At 37.9% G+C, this 19,045-nt stretch overlaps 1 protein-coding gene across 1 annotated transcript in view; it reads right to left on the bottom strand.

Moving 5' to 3' along the window:
* Positions 1-6,738: 6,738 nt before the first annotated feature.
* Positions 6,739-19,045, bottom strand: part of SLC9C1 (solute carrier family 9 member C1) — a 98,058-nt gene continuing 85,751 nt past the window's right edge. Inside the window, exons 25-27 of the mRNA XM_059063940.1 lie at positions 17,438-17,561; positions 9,228-9,292; positions 6,739-6,819 (exon numbers count right to left, since the gene is read on the bottom strand). Coding sequence (XP_058919923.1) covers positions 6,739-6,819; positions 9,228-9,292; positions 17,438-17,561 — 270 coding nt within the window. The remainder of the gene's footprint in view (positions 6,820-9,227; positions 9,293-17,437; positions 17,562-19,045) is intronic.

Here is a 19,045-nt window from a genome sequence, read left to right as displayed (position 1 = left end):
GGCTGCACCAATTTACATTCCCACCAACAGTGTAAGAGGGTTGTCTTTTCTCCACACTCTTTCCAGCATTTATTGTTTGTAGACTTTTTAATGATGGCCATTCTGATCAGTGTGAGGTGGTATCTCATTGTAGTTTTTTTTTTTTTTTTTTTTTTTTTTTTCGGTACGCGGGCCTCTCACTGTTGTGGCCTCTCCCGTTGCGGAGCACAGGCTCCGGACGCGCAGGCTCAGTGGCCATGGCTCACGGGCCCAGCCGCTCTGCAACATGTGGGATCTTCCCGGACCGGGGCACTAACCCGTATCCCCTGCATCGGCAGGCAGACTCTCAACCACTCTGCCACCAGGGAAGGCCTTCACTGTAGTTTTGATTTGCATTTCTCTAATAATTAGCTATGAGGAGCATTTTTCATGTACTTCTTGGCCATGTGTATGTCTTCTCTGGAGAAATTTCTATTTAGGTCTTCTGCCCATTTTTTGATTGGATTGTTTGTGTATTTTTTGTTATTGAATTGTGTGAGCTGTTTGTATATTTTGGAAATTAAGCCCTTATTGGTTGCCTCATTTGCAAATATTTTCTCCCAGTGTATAGGTTGTCTTTTCATTTTTTTATGGTTTCCTTTGCTGTGCAAAAGCTTATAAGCTTGATTCGGTGCCATTTGTTTATTTTTGCTTTTATTCCTATTGCTTTGGGAGACTGACCTAAGAAAACATTGGCACAATTTATGTCAGAGAATGTTTTCCCTATGTTCTGTTCTAGGAGTTTTATGGTGTCTTGTCTTATGTTTAAGCCTTTAAGCCATTTTGAATTTATTTTTGTGTATGGTGTGAGGGTGTGTTCTAGCTTCATTAACTTATGTGAGGCTATCCAACTTTCCCAACACCATTTGCTAAAGAGACTGTCTTTTCTCCATTGTATATTATTCCTTCCTGTGTCAAAGATTAATTGTCCTTAGGTGTGTGGTTTTATTTCTGGGCTCTCTATTCTGTTCCATTGATCTGTTTTTGTGCCAGTACTACACAGTTTTGGTTACCATAGCTTTGCAGTATTGTCTGAAGTCTGGGAGGGCTATGCCTCCTGCTTTGTTCTTTTTCCTCAGGATTTCTTAGGCAATTCTGGGTCTTTTATGGTTCTGTATAAATTTTAAGATTATCTCTTCTAGTTCTGTAAAAAATGTCATGGGTAATCTGATAGGGATCACATTAAATCTGTAGATTGCTTTGGGTAGTATGGCCATTTAAACAATATTAATTCTCCTAATCCAGAAGCATGGAATATCTTTCCATTTCTTTGAATCATCTTCAGTCTCCTTTATTAATGTTTTGTAGTTCTCAGCAGATATGTCTTTCACCTCCTTGGTGAGGTTTGTTCCTAAGTATTTAATTAATTTATTTATTTTGATGCAATTTTAAAAGGATCATTTGTTTATATAAGGAGTATTTGGTTTCAAAAATGAGGTAACAACACAGTTCCAATACCTCTCTAAGTGAGCTTTGTGGGAGGGATGTTAGCATATGACTTGCTGGGGGCAATAATAAAACAGAGGATTATTTTTAATGGTAAGGGGACTACTTGAAACAAAATGGGAATTTGTTCAGCTCACTGAGAGGGCTCCTACAATGTACCCAGGCAGGTGGATGGTATAGCACTCTTCCCTGTCATTTCTTGGACTACTGTTTCAGAACGAATGACCCTTGGAAAGAATAGTCCTTCATCAGCAAAGTTTCCTGTTTTTCATTAGTAAGACTAACATAGAATATTGAAAGTTAAGTTATGTATCTGGAGGGAAAAAAACCCAAACAAACTAGATTTAAGCACTGTAAAAGTAAAAAGCTAAGTTAAAAATAAAATTCCAAGGGTCAAAAGACCAAGTAAAGCCCTTATCTAATAATATTAAAAGCAGACAATATTCTGGGCCTTGTAAGCAAATAAGTGGGCTTCCCCTGAGGAGTCAAGCAGAAATGAGCTCTAAGCACCCTTCTCAGGCCAAAGTCAGCATTACATTCTTTCTGGTGAAGGAGGAGTCCTGGGCACACAATCACCATACCCTGCTGAGGAGGGTTGGTATACACCTTGCAAGGTGCTGCAATTATTTCGTATCTCAGTGCCTTGTTCAGGCTTCTTTCCCCACGTGGAAATGTTTACCCTCAAGGACATGGACCTAGTCAGACACTGACAATGACTAATATTTTTTGGAGTGTATCCTTCTCTTCTCCATTGACTTAGATTTCCACCCCCCTCCCCACCCACCCCCCCCAAAAATCTAGAGAACTTAAAAGGCATTGTAAATTATTCTGAATGTATTTGGGTGATTTGAGTACCAGTGTCATCACGTCTAGCTGTGACTTTGAGCAATTTTCTGAATTCTTTAAGCTCCATTACTTTCTCTTTAAAATGGGATGATGATAGTACCTACCACCTAAAGTTCGTGTAGTGATGGCTCAAGCTGAAATGAGGGCAAGACCCTCAGAAGAGTGCCTGGTGCACACTAAGCTCGCTGTCAGTGATGGCTACTGGTGGAGAGCACTTCTTCCCCCTCCTGATTTCTGGTTCCAGATTGAAGGCTTCACTCTCCATTGCCTTAACGCTCCTGGCCTGTCACCATCCCCTCATTCATTCTGCTGAGGTAGAGTCGCTTATCAGGTTAATGAATTTGGAAGCAGAATCTGGATGTTCTTTGTCCAGCCCCTTCTTCCTGATTCCTTTTGGGGGCGAACTTGCCCTTAGAAATCTTATTTTCTACTGTCCACAGCTATGCAGTAAGCTTAATGGTAAATGTCTACAGTGGTAAATCTGTCCAAATCTGGGAGTCAAAAGGCAACCATGTATTCCATGTCAGCTAAATCACTAATAAAGGTGTGTGTGTCAGTGTGGGGAGAGTGGGATGTGTGTGTTTTAGGTTCTAAGTGCCTTAATCCTCTGTCTTAATTTTCACTTGGTTCAGAACTCAGGAGAGGAAGGGTACTCATTAATAAGATCCCTCAGGTATTATGCTAAGTGAAATAAGTCAGACAGAGAAAGACAAATACATATCACTCACATGTGGAATCTAAAAAATAAAACAAGCTAATGAATATAACAAAAAGGAAACAGACTCACAAGTATAGAGAACAAAATAGTAGTTATCAGTGGTGAGGGGGAGAGGGGCAATATAGGGATGGGGATTAAGAGGTACAAACTGTTATGTGTAAAATAGATATGCTACAAGGATATATTGTACAATACAGGGAATATATCCAATATTTTATAATAACTATAAATGAAGTATAACCTTAAAAATTGTGAATCACTATGTTGTACACCTGTAACTTGTATAGTATTGTACATCAACTACATCTCAGTAATAAAAAATAATGTCTCCTCAGACATTAAAAGAGCTGTCATGTAACTATCACTGGAAAAGAACTGGTTGAGTTTAGTTTTGGAGAGAAGTGATAGCAGTTTGATTTGACTTTCTCAACAGCAACAAACCAAACTGTCTTCTCCACAACTGCATTTTGTGAATGGAGTCTCTACACTTGGCTTCTGAAAACTGTGCCTCCCACCAGTTGTAGCAAGAAAAAAGTTTGGAATAATATTTCCCAACCCCTGGGTGGAAGCATGATCCTAAAGACATATATTTAAATTTTTATAAATTCTTCAGATACTTATTTAAGACTTATCATACTGGAGGTATATATATGGTAAAATGGCTAATCACAGGCTTCTTTTCAAATCTCTGCTCTGCCTCTTACTAGCTGGGAGGTTTTCGGCAAATTGCTCACACTCACTCTTTCAATTTACTCATTTGTAAATTGGGAATAATAGTACCTACCTTACGTGGTTGTTGTGAAGATTATGTAAGTTCATAACTCTACAGCATTTGTCACATACCAGCATACAGAAAGCACACAATATCTCTTCACTGTTAAGATTATCTTTTAAAATTATGTGCTGGGCATTGTAGTCACTGTTGTAAATATAATGATGAACAAAATGGACACTGGCAGTTTCGCTTAGGACTGAGTTACATGGTTCAGTCTAAATCCATTTCCATTCTTTGGTATTTTAATTCACTGAGTGCTTCCGAGATGAGTGAAGTGCAATGAACAACAAAAATCAATACTTGGTTCAAGAGCAACATTTAAAATACACTTTAATAGCATTTAATTTTCATAAAGTGAAGCAAACCATTTTTGTATTAAGAGTAATATGCAAATTATTGAGACGGCATAAGCTTATTTTCTGGCTCTAAAACTAAAACTCACTCTAAAATTTTCTGGGGTGTTTTACATATTTTAAATAATAGATATTTTAAATCAAGGAAATTTTGCAAAAAAAAATATTTTAAACGGAACAGTTGCAAGGTCCAAACTTCTTTCCTTGTGGCACCAAGAACATTTGCACAGGATCCAACTCGAAGTTGCTTCCTCTTGAGGTAGGGAAATGCATTTCAAAAACAGGAGGCATCTCATGACAGCAGTGCCAATGCATGTGCTAGTCTTCCAAACAGCCTTGTCAACCATTTCTAAAAAAAATGGAAAGGAAAGAAAATAAAGGCAAAAGAACTTTGGAATCTTTCAACACTGACCCACAACCTGGGATAGGATGTATTGGAGGGTCATTTTCATTCTCACAAGAAACATCTGGTCATTATTGATGAGGCCAAGGAAGGAAGTTGAGCAAGGGAGTGTGAATCATTCGTCCTCATAAAGGGGTGGCAGCGTGATTTAAACTGGGAGTCCGAATCCAAGTAGTCCTTGGCATCTGCTGAACCAGACAGGGGTGTTCTATGCATTATCAGGAAGAGGGTTTTCCATTGTGGGAATAACTCACTGGAGTCATTATCACTCACTGAGTTTCAGCTCTGGCTATTACCACTCCCTTTCCTAACGCTATGGATAGCTGAGTGTAAAGTGTGGTAAAAAAGGGCTTCCCTGGTGGCGCAGTGGTTGGGAATCCGCCTGCCAATGCAGTGGACACGGGTTCGTGCCCCGGTCTGAGAGGATCCCACATGCCGCGGAGCGGCTGGGCCCGTGAGCCATGGCCACTGAGCCTGCGCGTCCGGAGCCTGTGCTCCGCAATGGGAGAGGCCCGCATACCACACACACACACACACACACACACACACACACACACACAAGAAAAAAATAAAAAAAATAAAGTGTGGTAGAAAAGACAACTTTAAAGTAATTTATATTTGAATAATGCTTGATAGTTTTACAATCATATTTTTCATTATAATAGTAATAAAACTTCATAAAATAAGAGAGGTAAATAAGACCACCCCTATTCTCACCTTTCCACTTAATCACATCATTTGGATTTATCTTTTCTGGCCTTGTTTTATGCTAAACAAGGTATAAGTACAGTTTTGCCTTCAGCTTTTATATTTTACATTGGACTACTCAGCCAGTCTTTTTCATGGCTTTATGATATTCCATGTATGGATGTTCTGTAGTGAAGTTATGCACTTTCTCATTGTTGAACACTGAGGCTCTTTTAAATTTTTTGCCCCTAGAAACAGTAGTGTACTAGACATGTTGTACATAAGTCTACTTGAATACTTTGGATTACTCTCTTTGGATTGATTTTTACTCTCTTAGGATTTCAATTTTCAGACTGATTTTTTTAAAAAACACTGAGCCCAAGTGTGTAAGCATTTTTATGACTTTTGTTAACAAATTACTTTTACTTATCCACTAGCTAAATATGACAAAACAAGTATCACTCTATTTTCAGTTATTTCAAAGGAAATAATTCTACCATAGAATAAAAATTGTTCATTTAAAAAAACAAATGTTAATACTTCATTGTTGTTTAGTTTTGCATTTTTAATTTTCTCTATATTCTGGGTATTGTCTTTTCCCTGAACTGGCTGTTCCTAAGTTTGCCTGTTGGAATCATAGTGTTTTCCTCATGGGGAAAATGTATACATTTTCCCCATGTGTTGCAAATAATTCCTGCAAACACCTTTTTGATGGTGTATTGTTAGCTTTTAAATCCATTTTTAAATATGATCTTTGTCATAGGAAGTGGTATGCAAGAGCTAACATTTTTTAAATGGAGATAAGATTTATCTGAAGGTCATTTTTAACCCAGTGATATTCTTAATGTAACATAGAGTCATATAAAGCACTTATAAACACATATTTCCCCAGAGACACCACATTTTGAATGGCCAACAGTCAGGCTGGTCTACTCATTTTCCCCCCAAAGTCTTGCTCTCTTGTGTCTTCTATTCTGAGCATCCGCTTCATTTCTCTACAAAGACTTTGTTTATGCTCAGTATTCTCTTTTGAATTCATTTAGCTTCAGTTGACGCTGTCCACGGTGTATCTCGTACTGTTATTTTAATTGCCTTCTGTGTGGTATGTTTTGTCTCCTTAACTAGAACATAAACTTTTGAACATGAAGTCATAGCTTATTGCCTGTTTACATCTTCCACAGTGCATGGCTGCCTGAAAGATGACCTGCCAAATTGGGAACAACCAGTGTTGCATGTGAGACAAAATAGCAGAATATAGAGAGGGAACCACGAGACTATAAAGTTTTCAGAAATCCAGATAAAGGAATCTTATTTTAAAATTAATTTTCCAAATTAGAATTTAGAGCTAGTGCCATTAGAAGCATCTCTGGCTAATGGAAGGTGGTATAATCATACTAGCACACAAAGGCAAATAAACTGGCTTCCTTCTACATCTCTGGGGACAAGTGTGCTCCTGATCATGTTGGAGAAACTGAGGCAGCTTACCAGACTTTCATTTAGGCTTATTATAGGCGTCCTCATAGATATTCTTATCCTCCGTGGTCTTAACAATTGATTCTGTAGGCTGTTGATTCTAAAAATGGAGATAGGAGTCAAAGTCTGAGACTGTTAATAAGGGTCAGATTTATAAAGCAGAGCTGGTGTCAAATCTGGTCTGTAGATCAGGGCACCTAGAACTGGGACCTCTGCCAGTGACAGCACTGTGTGGTGACCAAAACATTTTGTAAGGAGCCACTTTATGTTGTGTCAGGCTTTTTCATTATGTAAAGGTAAAGCTACAATTCTGGGGTGGTAGTAGTAGGGCAATGGTTTGAGGGGAGTAGGAAGGGAGCTGGCTTAGAAACATAGCCAAGATCTGACATCAGGGAGAAAAAAGCATTTACTAAATATCACAATTTGTTGATCTCTGTATGTTTCAGTAGCTGATGTTTCTACCATTTAATGGACTGTCTCTCACTTAAAACTACTTCCTCTATATTAGCAACCATTATGCAATCATTTTTCTTTAATTAAGAAAAAGCAGCATTTGGGGGCAAAATGTCCCGGGAGAGCACTAGCTTCCCTGGCTTTTCCTTCCATCCCTTCAAATATGCTATTAAGATAAATCCTACAGGCTTGGCAGCCTGACAGGGCTAAGGAGAAAGATGGCTTAATCGGTAAGCTAGACGAAGCCATCTAATATTTTATCTTAAGTGTCTTACTCCTCTTTTTTTGTTTTTTAATTGTAATTTCCCTTTGTTATTTCCTAGTCTTCAGCAGCAACTGTGTTTGTGAGAATTAGAGGAGGTGACTGTATCCAAATTTTGTTTTTTTAGAAAATTAATATGGGGAGAGCAAAAGAGGTTTGGAGAAGTAGTTTACAATGTTAAGAGGGGGTTAACAAAGAATAACAGATATTCTGTGTATGTATTGCTTGTCATATGTCAAGTACTATGCAGTGTACCTCCCATTTCTTTAATCCCCATGTAGTCGCACTATATGAAATAGGCATCGTTATTATCCCTGTTTTTTGTTTTTTGTTTTTTTCGGTACGTGGGCCTCTCACTGCTGTGGCCTCTCCCGTTGCGGAGCACAGGCTCTGGACGCACAGGCTCAGAGGCCATGGCTCATGGGCCCAGCCGCTCCACGGCATATGGGATCTTCCCGGACCAGGGCACGAAACTGTGTCCCCTGAATCGGCAGCGGACTCTCAACCACTGCGCCACCAGGGAAACTCTATCCCTGTTTTATAGACAGGGAAAAAGTGGTGCTCAGGCAGGTTGAGAAACTTGTCCAAGGTCACATGGCTAATATGTGATGGAACCAGGAGACAAACCAGAGAATTTCATGCTAGAGCTCATACTCTTAGCCCCAAAGCTATAGGAGTTCTAGGTAACAAGCAACAACCAGGGAGGGTTTGAGGAAAAGCTTCCCCAGGAAGACTCCAAAATACTTAGGGAGAAAGTGAACTTCCTGCTTTTATGCAAAATGAGAACATGTGTGTTAAAGAAGAGTATTGGCTTCTTGAAGACCTGAGAACTTGGACACATTTGAGTTTAAGACAGACATGAGAAAAACACCTTCAATGTCCCCCATGGAACCTATAATCACCTTTCATTCAACATACACTCATGAGTAGAGTTTTGGGGGAAAGGGAGCATGTGTTTTGAGTTTGATGCATACTGCTAATAGATCAAATAGACTTAACTGATGTAAAACATTTTTAACCATCAAATATACAATTTTCTGATGTATTTGTAGTAGATATTTCTCAGATTCTGGGCATGATAATCAACATGTCCTGGAAAAATATAACCAGCTTGGAAAAGACAAGAATTAAAAATAAATTCTCCGAAACTAATATGTCATACATGCCTCAATTGGGCTTCCCTGGTGGAGCAGTGGTTAAGAATCTGCCTGCCAATGCAGGACACATGGGTTCGAGCCTGGTCCAGGAAGATCCCACATGCCGCAGAACAAGTAAGCCCGTGTGCCACAACTACTGAGCCTGTGTGCCACAACTACTGAAGCCCGCATGCCTAGAGCCTGTGTTCCCAACAAGAGAAGCCACCACAATGAGAAGCCTGCACACCACAATGAAATGTAGCCCCTGCTTGCTGCAACCAGAGAAAAGCCCACGTGCAGCAACGAAGACCCAACACAGCCAAAAATAAAATAAAATAAATAAATTTAAAAAATATGCCTCAATTTTAAAAAAGGAAATTTATTAAAAAAAATAATAAACTCTCTACCCCACCTGGAACTCCATAAAATCCAGTCTACAGGTAGGCTGGTGTAGATCTAGTGAGATAGAGTCGTCCCTAGGTATCAGCAGGGGATTGGTCCCTGGACCACATTCCCTCTTCCCACGAGTACCAAAATCCATGGATGCTTAAGTCTCTTATATAAAGTGGCATAGTACTGTCGGCGCCCAGTATCCACGGGTTCCGTGGTCTAGGATATGGAGGGCTGACTGTACTTTCACTCTATTTCTCAGTTTACCTGAGTACTTCTCTCTTCTTGAAGGTGTTCTTCATTTGTTCTGCCTGCAGCTGCTTCAAAAAAGACTGTGTTAGTTCAAGCACTGAAACAAAGGACTGTATCAAATAGTCTGACTCAAAGTCAACCATGTTCAAGTCACTTACACCCAAGACCTGTGATCTGAAATTGGTGGTAATTTCAATTGGTAGCAAGTGGGGTCACTTTTCAAAAAAGGGATTAAAAGTTCTCTATTATAAAGATTGTGTAACAATTGTGCAGAAGGTTTGGAAAGTAGAGAGACAAAATCATCTATTGTCCCACCATCCCCAAAATACTTTTATATTAATATGTATTGAGCATGCCAGGCCCATTGGTAAACAATGGGGATACATAAGAAAACAAATGAGTTATGATCCATGCCTTCTTGGAGCAGACGGACCAGCAAAAAAAATACAAAATGGGAAAATAGGACTGTGCACATAGTAGGCTATAGGAGCACACGGGAGAGTGAAGTGTTGTGAATTTGGAATGTATCAGTGATGCTGAGGTTTGAAGAATAAGTTAGCTCTGTGGAATGGGGAGATGTGGGGAGAGGCATGTTTAGAAGTTCCAGGCAGAAGGAAAAGAAGGAATGTGCAAAAGTTCAGGAATGAGAAAACATGAGGTATCCCAGATTATGTGAACCATTAGCCGTTTGGTATGGCTATGTTTTAGAGAGTGGGGAGGGGAGATGGCTGAAGAAAGAGAAGATGGTGAAGGTTTCAATTCCATGTCCCATTTCTGCTTAATCTAAAGATGAGAGGAGACTCATGTGATGACAGTATTGTGTGTCCACATGGATTCAAAGGTATAAAATTATAACATAATAAAGATAAAATTTGTTTAATATTAGCAACACAATGTTGTATCATTGGTATTTTTACTTGACATGTATCATTGGTCTTTTTAAAGTTACTACATGGGAAATTAATTGGTTAATGTTTATTTAGCATTTAATCATGTTGACTAATGTGTTAATTTAATTAACCATTCATTTATCATTAGCTATTTTGATAACTTCTACTTTTTATTTTTATAAATAATGCTCAATTACCTTTTTCACTTTTTTGCTTTATTTCTTTACAATAAACGTCTAGAAATTATTTTATTAATTAATTTTTTATTGAGGTATAATTGACATATATAGAAATTATATTATTTAGGCAAAGGATATAAATACTTTTATGGCTTTTGGAATTTTGTGATAAATTTATTTTATCAATTAGTACTGGTATCAAGGTAAGAATGTATATCAGATTCACAACATTTTTTTTTTTTTTTTTTTTTTTTTGCATTATGCGGGCCTCTCACTGTTGTGGCCTCTCCCGTTGCGGGGCACAGGCTCCGGACGCGCAGGCTCAGCGGCCATGGCTCACGGGCCCAGCCGCTCCGCGGCATGTGGGATCTTCCCGGACAGGGGCACGAACCCGTGTGCCCTGCACCGGCAGGCGGACTCTCAACCACTGCGCCACCAGGGAAGCCCCACAACATTTTTTTTGAGCATTAGACATTATAATTCTTTAAAAATCTCACTAATTAAACAGACCAATATTTAATTTCTGTTTCTTTAAATGTTAGTAGTGTTGAACTTTTTTACATTTTGATTTCTATATAACTTTTCTTCCATGAATTGTCCTTTGCTAATCTCTTGATTGGTAATATTTTTATTGACACAGAATTTTAAAATTAATTTCTATATTTCTAAATTTAGAACTATGTCCCTCTCAGTGAAATGATAAATATTAAATTATATTACTATTTATTCCATAATTTAATTATTTACTATTTAATTTTTAAATCTACCTCAAACTCATTTTCCAAATTTTAATCAATGGCTTAATAGTATTTATTAAATAATCCTTTATGTTCTGATTCAACTTTATTCATGCAAAATTTTTATGAAGAATAGGCTTTATACTAAGGTTATTTATTGGGGCCCTGAATCAAGATGACAGAGTAGAAGGACGTGCTCTCTCTCCCTCTTGCGAGAACACTGGAATCACAACTAGCTACTGGACAATCATCAATAGGAAGACACTGGAACTCACCAAAAAAGATACCCCACATCCAAAGACAAAGGAGAAGCCACAATGAGACAGTAGGAGGGGCAAAATCACAGTAAAATCTAATCCCATAACTGCTGGGTGGGTGACTCAGAAAATGGAGAACACTTATACCACAGAAGTCCACCCACTGGAGTGAGGGTTCTGAGCCCCATGTCAGGCTTTCCAACCTGGGGGTCCAGCAACAGGAGGAGGAATTCCTAGAGAATCAGACTTTGAAGGCTAGTGAGATTTCATTGCAGGACTTTGACAGGACTAGGGGAAACAGAAACTCCACACTTGGAGGGCACACACAAAGTAGTGTACGCATCGGGACCCGGGGAAGGAGCAGTGACCTTAGAGGAGACTGAACCAGACCTACCTGCTAGTGTTGGAGGAACTCCTGCAGAGGTGGGGTGTGGCTCCGTTTCACCATGGGGACAAGGACACTGGCAGCCGAAGTTCTGGGAAGGACTCCTTGGCGTGAGCCCTCCCAGAGTCCACCATTAGTACCACCAAAGAGCCCAGGTAGGCTCCAGTGTTGGGTCACCTCAGGCCAAACAACCAACAGGGAGGGAACCCAGCCCCACCCATCAGCAGTCAAAAGATTAAAGTTTTATTGAGCTCTGCCCACTAGAGCAACAGCCAGACCCACCACCAGTCCCTCCCATCAGGGAACTTTCACAAGCCCCTTAGATAGCATCATCCAGCAGAGGGCAGACAGCAGAAGCAAGAAGAACTACAATCCTGCAGCCTGTTGAACAAAAACCACATTCACAGAAAGATAGACAAGATGAAAAGGCAGAGGGCTATGTACCAGATGAAGGAACAAGATAAAACCACAGAAAAACAACTAAATGAAGTGGAGCTAGGCAACCTTCCAGAAAAAGAATTAAGAAAATGATAGTGAAGATGATCCAGGATCTCGGAGAAAGAATGGAGGCAAAGATCGAGAAGATGCAAAAAATGTTTAACAAAGGCCTAGAAGAATTAAAGAACAAAGAAACAGAGAGGAACAATACAATAACTGAAATGAAAACTACACTAGAAGGAAGCAGTAGAAGAATAACTGAGGCAGAAGAATGGATAAGTGACCTGGAAGACAAAATGGTGGAATTCATTGCTGCAGAACAGAATAAAGAAAAAAGAATGAAAAGAAATGAAGACAGCCTTAGACAACACTGGGACAACATTAAATGCAACAACATTCACATTATAGGGGTCCCAGAAGGAGAAGAGAGAGAGAAAGGACCCGAGAAAATATTTGAAGAGATTATAGTCGAAACTTCCCTAACATGGGAAAGGAAATAGCCACCCAAGTCCAGGAAGCGCAGCGAGTCCCATACAGGATAAACCCAAGGAGAAACACACAGTAATCAAATTGGACAAAAATCAAAGACAAAGAAAAGTTATTGAAAGCAACAAGGGCAAAATGACAAATAACATACAAGGGAACTCCCATACAGTTAACAGCTGATTTCTCAGCAGAAACTCTACAAACCAGAAGGGAGTGGCATGATATACTTAAAGTAATGAAAGGGAAGAACCTACAACCAAGATTACTCTACCCAGGAAGGATCTCATTCAGATTAGATGGAGAAATCAAAAGCTTCACAGAAAAGCAAAAGCTAAGAGAATTCAGCACCAGAAAACCAGCTGTAAAACAAATGCTAAAAGAACTTCTCTAAGTGGGAAAAACAAGAGGAGAAAAGGACCTGCAAAACAAACCCAAAACAATTAAGAAAATGGTCATAGGAACACACATATCGATAATTACCTTAAATGTGCATGGATTAAATGCTCCAACCAAAAGACGTAGGCTTGGGGAATGGATACAAAAACAATACCCATATATATGCTGTCTACAAGAGATCCACTTCAGTCCTAGTGACACATACAGACTGAAAGTGAGGGGATGGAAAAAGATATTCCATGCTAATGGAAATCCAAAGAAAGCTGGAGTAGCAATACACATATTAGATAAAATAGACTTTAAAATAAAGAATGTTACAAGAGACAATGAAGGACACTACACAATGATCAAGGGATCAATCCAAGAAGAAGATATAACAATTATAAATATATATGCACCCAACATAGGAGCACCTCAGTACATAAGGCAACTGTTAATAGCTACAAAAGAGGAAATCGACAGTAACACAATAATAGTGGGGGACTTTAACAACTCACACCAATGGACAGATCATCCAAACAGAAAATTAATAAGGAAACACAAGCTTTAAATGACACAATAGACCAGATAGATTTAATCGATATTTAAAGGACATTCCATCCAAAAACAGCAGATTACACTTTCTTCTCAAGTGCACATGGAACATTCTACAGGATAGATCATATCTTGGGTCACAAATCAAGCCTCAGTAAATTTAAGAAAATTGAAATCATTTCAAGCATCTTTTCTGAGCACAACACTATGAGATTAGAAATCAATTACAGGGAAAAAAATGTAAAAAACAGAAACACATGGAGGCTAAACAATACATTACTAAATAACCAAGAGATCACTGAAGACATCAATGAGGAAACCAAAAACTACCTAGAGACAAGTGACAATGAAAACACAATGATCCAAAACCTATGGGATGCAGCAAAAGCAGTTCTAAAATGGAAGTTTATATCTATACAAGCCTACCTCAAGAAACAAGAAAAATCTCAAGCAATCTAACCTTACACCTAAAGGAACTAGAGAAAGAAGAACAAACAAAACACAAAGTTATCAGAAGGAGAGAAATCATAAAGATCAGAGCAGAAATAAATGAAATAGAAAAAAAGAAAACAATAGCAAAGATCAATAAAACTAAAAGCTGGTTCTTTGAGAAGATAAACAAAATTTGTAAAACATTAGCCAGACTCATCAAGAAAAAGAGGGAGAGGACTCAAATCAATAAAATTAGAATTGAAAAAGGAGAAGTTACAACAGACACTGCAGAAATACAAAGCATCCTAAGAGACAACTGCAAGCAACTCTGCCAATAAAATGGACAACCTGGAAGAAATTGATGAATTCTTAGAAAGGTATAAACTTACAAGACTGAACCAGGAAGAAATAGAAAATATGAACACATGAATCACAAGTAATGAAATTGAAATTGTAATTAAAAATCTTCCAACAAACAGAAGTCCAGGACCATTTGGGTTCACAAGTGAAGTCTATCAAACATTTAGAGAAGAGCTAACACCCATCCTTTTCCAACTCTTCCAAAAAATTGCAGAGGAAGGAACACTCCCAAACTCATTCTATGAAGTCACCATCACCCTGATACCAAAACCAGACAAAGATACTACAAAAAAAGAAAATTACAGACAAATATCACTGATGCATATAGATGGAAAAATACTCAACAAAATACTAGCAAACAGAATCCAACAAGACATTAAAAGTATCATACACCATGAGGAAGTGGGATTTATCCCAGGGAGGCAAGGATTCTTCAATATACACAAATCAATCAATGTGATACACCATATTAACAAATTGAAGAATTAAAACCATATGATCATCTCAATAGATGCAGAGAAAGCTTTTGACAAAATTCAACACACATTTATGATAAAAACCCTCCAGAAAGTGGGCATAGAAGGAACCTACCTCAACATAATAAAGGCCATATATGACAAACCCACAGCAAACATCATTCTCAGTGGTGAAAAACTGAAAGAATTTCCTCTAAGATCAGGAAAAAGGCAAGGATGTCAACTCTCACCACTATTATTCAACATAGTTTTGGAAGTCCTAGCCACGGCAATCAGAGAAGAAAAAGAAATAAAAGGAACACAAATTGGAAAAGAAGAAGTAAAACTGTCACTGTTTGCAGATGATATGATACTATATATAGAGAATCCTAAAGATTCCACCAGAAAACTACTAGAGCTAATCAATGAATTTGGTAAAGTTGCAGGATACAAAATTAATGCACAGAAATCTCTTCCATTCCTATACACTAAAGATGAAAATTTGAAAGAGAAATTAAGGAAACACTCCCATTTACCACTGCAACAAAAAGAATAAAATACCTAGGAATAAACCTGCCTAAGGAGACAGAAGATCTGTATGCAGAAAAGTATAAGACACTGATGAAGGAAATTAAAGATGATAGCAACAGATGGAAAGATATACCATGTTCTTGGATTGGAAGAATCAATATTGTGAAAATGACTATACTACCCAAAGCAATTTACAGATTCAATGTAATCCCTATCAAATTACCAATGGCATTGTTTATAGAACTAGAACAAAAAAATCTTAAAATTTGTCTGGAGAGACAAAAGACTCCGAATAGCAAAAGCCATTTTGAGGGAAAAAAATGGAGCTGGAGGAATCAGACTCCCTGACTTCAGACTATACTAGAAAGCTAGAGTAATCAAGACAATATGGTACTGGTACAAAAACAGAAATATAGATCTATGGAACAAGATAGAAAGCCCAGAGATAAATCCATGCACCTGTTGTCAACTAATCTATGACAAAGGAGGCAAGGATATACAATGGAGAAAAGACATCTCTTCAATAAGTGGTGATGGGAAAACTAGATGGCTACATGTAAGAGAATGAAATTAGAACACTCCCTAACACCATACACAAAATAAACTGAGAATAGATTAGAGACCTAAATGTAGGACCGGACACTATAAAACTCTTAGAGGAAAACATAGGAAGAACACTCTTTGACATAAATCACAGCAAGATCTTTTTTGATCCACCTCCTAGGGTAATGGAAATAAAAACAAAAATAAACAAATGGGACCTAATGAAACTTAAAAGCTTTTGCACAGCAAAGGAAACTACAAACAAAACGAAAAGACAACCCTCAGAATGGGAGAAAATATTTGCAAATGAATCAATGGACAAAGGATTATTCTCCAAAATATATAAACAGCTCATGCAGCTCAATATTAAAAAAACAAACAACCCAATCCAAAAATGAGCAGAAGACCTAAATAGACATTTCTCCAAAGAAGACATACAGATGACCAAAAGCACATGAAAATCTGCTCAACATCACTAATGTTTAGAGAAATGCAAATCAAAACTACAATGAGGTGTCACCTCACACCAGTTAGAATGGGCAGCATCAGAAAATCTGCAAACTACAAATGCTGGAGAGGGTGTGGAGAAAAGGGAACTCTCTTGCACTGTTGGTGGGAATGTCAATTGATACAGCCACTATGGAGAATTGTATGGATGTTCCTTAAAAAGCTAAAAATAGAATTACCATATGATCCATCAATCCCACTACTGGGCATATACCCAGAGAAAACCATAATTCAAAAAGACCCCTGCAACCCCAATGTTCATTGCTGCACTATTTACAATAGCCAGGTCATGGAAGCAACCTAAACGCCCATCGACAGCCGAATGGAGAAAGAAGATGTGGTACATATATACAATGGAATATTACTCAGCCATAAAAGGAATAAATTGGGTCATTTGTGGAGACATGGATGGATCTAGAGACTGTCATACAGAGTGAAGTAAGTCCAAAAGAGAAAAACAAATATCATATATAAACGCATATATGTGGAACCTAGAAAAATGGTACAGATGAACTGGTTTGCAGGGCAGAAATAGAGACACAGATGTAGAGAATAAACTTATGGACACCAAGGGGGCAAAGTGGTGTGGGGTGGGGGTGGGAGTGTGATGAATTGGGCGATTGGGATTGACATGTATACACTGATGTGTATAAAGCCAATGATTAATAAGAACCTGCTGTATAAAAAAATAAATAAAATTCACAAATTTTTTAAAAAATATAAGGTTATTTATTTAGTCACATGATTTATATCTCTGTTGTTCAGACAGTGCAACAATATTTTCACTATTACTGCTATATAAAATATTTTAACTTTTGGGATGAATTAGAAATTCCCTCTTTAATTACTTTTATACATGAATAATGTGTATAATATATAATGCATATAATTATATGTTTGTTTTTATACATTAAATATTGAAATTTCTAATAACTTAGATGTTCTCGGTTTTAATTAGCACATTGGATATCAAATATGGCAGTTAAAAGGATTCCTCAATACTCTAGGTAGAATATATACAAGTTTCCAAATACATATAGGAGTATTTTACAAAAGGAAAGTAAGTTCCCAATTACTCAAAGAAATCTAACATACCTGATGCTGCAGGATGAACTGGTTTACGTGCAGCTATATACTTTCTAGTGTTCCATCTGAATTTTTTTGAATCAATCTCAGTTTGAACAATTGTTACCTTTGTGAAATCTTCTGTGCCTTGTATCTGAAAGTTGACAGATTACAAGGTATATCATACAGTTGAATGTTTCTCTGTTAGGCTACTATCTCAGACTCTCTCTAAATATCTGGGCCTGAAAATTTACAGTATCAATAGATATTAGATATCTTTAAATGCCTGGATATGTTAGTTTTGTGAGAGTCAATATTCTACATACTTTCACTGATTTTTAATTATTTTGCTCATTTTTATTACAAATGAGAAAAATAATCAAGAGTTAATCATCAATGACCCTTTAAAATATCACCCAGAAAGTTTTTCTATGTGGCAGGAAGAAAGTTTGAAAATCAATGGATTTCAAGAAATCTTCCAACCTTGACTGTCTTCAATATGCTTTGAATAACATTGGTGCCCAAATCCACAGTGAGCAGAGTTTTATGCCTAGGAGAGTAGACAGAGTTGGGCAGGTTTGGCCTGCCTCGAGAATCTCTTACTTGGTAATCTAAATTCCCAATCAGCACCCCCAACTAAGCTCTATTATTATGTATTCAAGAATAGAGTTGGGGAGCACCATAGTTAAGAATAATGTTTTACTTCCTCTCACTTGGCATCAAATTGGTGCTAGTGGCATCCACATAGAAAATTTTCTTGTGACTGTTTCTCAGTTTAGGATTCCTCTTATTCCCACCTCAGTTTTTTCCTTGTGTCCCAAATCTACCTTTTAAACACTTCTACCATAGCTGTAAATTTTTATTAATCTATTTATATATGTTTCTTTTTGCTTGGTTGAGAGATCTCTTGAGGGCAAGCTGAAAGTCTCATTCATCTTGACCACTTTAACATCTAGCACTGTTTCTGTCATAGTTGCTTTAAAAAAACGCCTGATTTAATTGACTCTAGTTCCCTCTTTCAAGTTACTTTCTTTAGCTGTATTTTATGCACCCTCTGATTCCTCCTGACATGTGCCTCTCTTACTCTACCCCAATACACACACACACACACACACACACACACACACACACACACACACACACACACACACTACAGTCTTACTTTTTCTTTCTTCTCATAGCACAGCTTCTCATTTTAATTGGAAGGGTAACCCAACAGCTTAAATATGAGAAGTCCTTCATTTCTACATTCACTTTCAAAGTAGCTGGGGAAATACCACTGGCACCCACTTCAGCATGGGACTGACAGAACATTTTTAGAGAACTGCTGTTACAGTCCAGAGAGAGTAGTCCTTCTGCAATATGTACATGAACTTAATAGGTCCTCTTTTGCTATTTACAGTTGCACCAAAATCTAACTGTGGTCAAAATGTATAACTTGGCCTAATTCATTGACAGTGAATAAGAATAGCTTGGTGTTTGGGCTACTCAGTGCTAAAGAAATCAATTAATTTGGTGTGTGGGGTGTGTGTGTGTGTGTGTGTCTGTATAGAGGTGGTGGGGGAAAGGGAAAGAATGGGAAGGTGGAAAAGTGACAATTTTTCTAATATTAACACATTGTTGGACAAATGGCATATT

This window comes from Kogia breviceps, chromosome 5, assembly GCF_026419965.1.
Source record: "Kogia breviceps isolate mKogBre1 chromosome 5, mKogBre1 haplotype 1, whole genome shotgun sequence".
Taxonomy (NCBI): domain Eukaryota; kingdom Metazoa; phylum Chordata; class Mammalia; order Artiodactyla; family Physeteridae; genus Kogia; species Kogia breviceps.
This window is presented reverse-complemented; position numbering and strand designations above follow the sequence as displayed.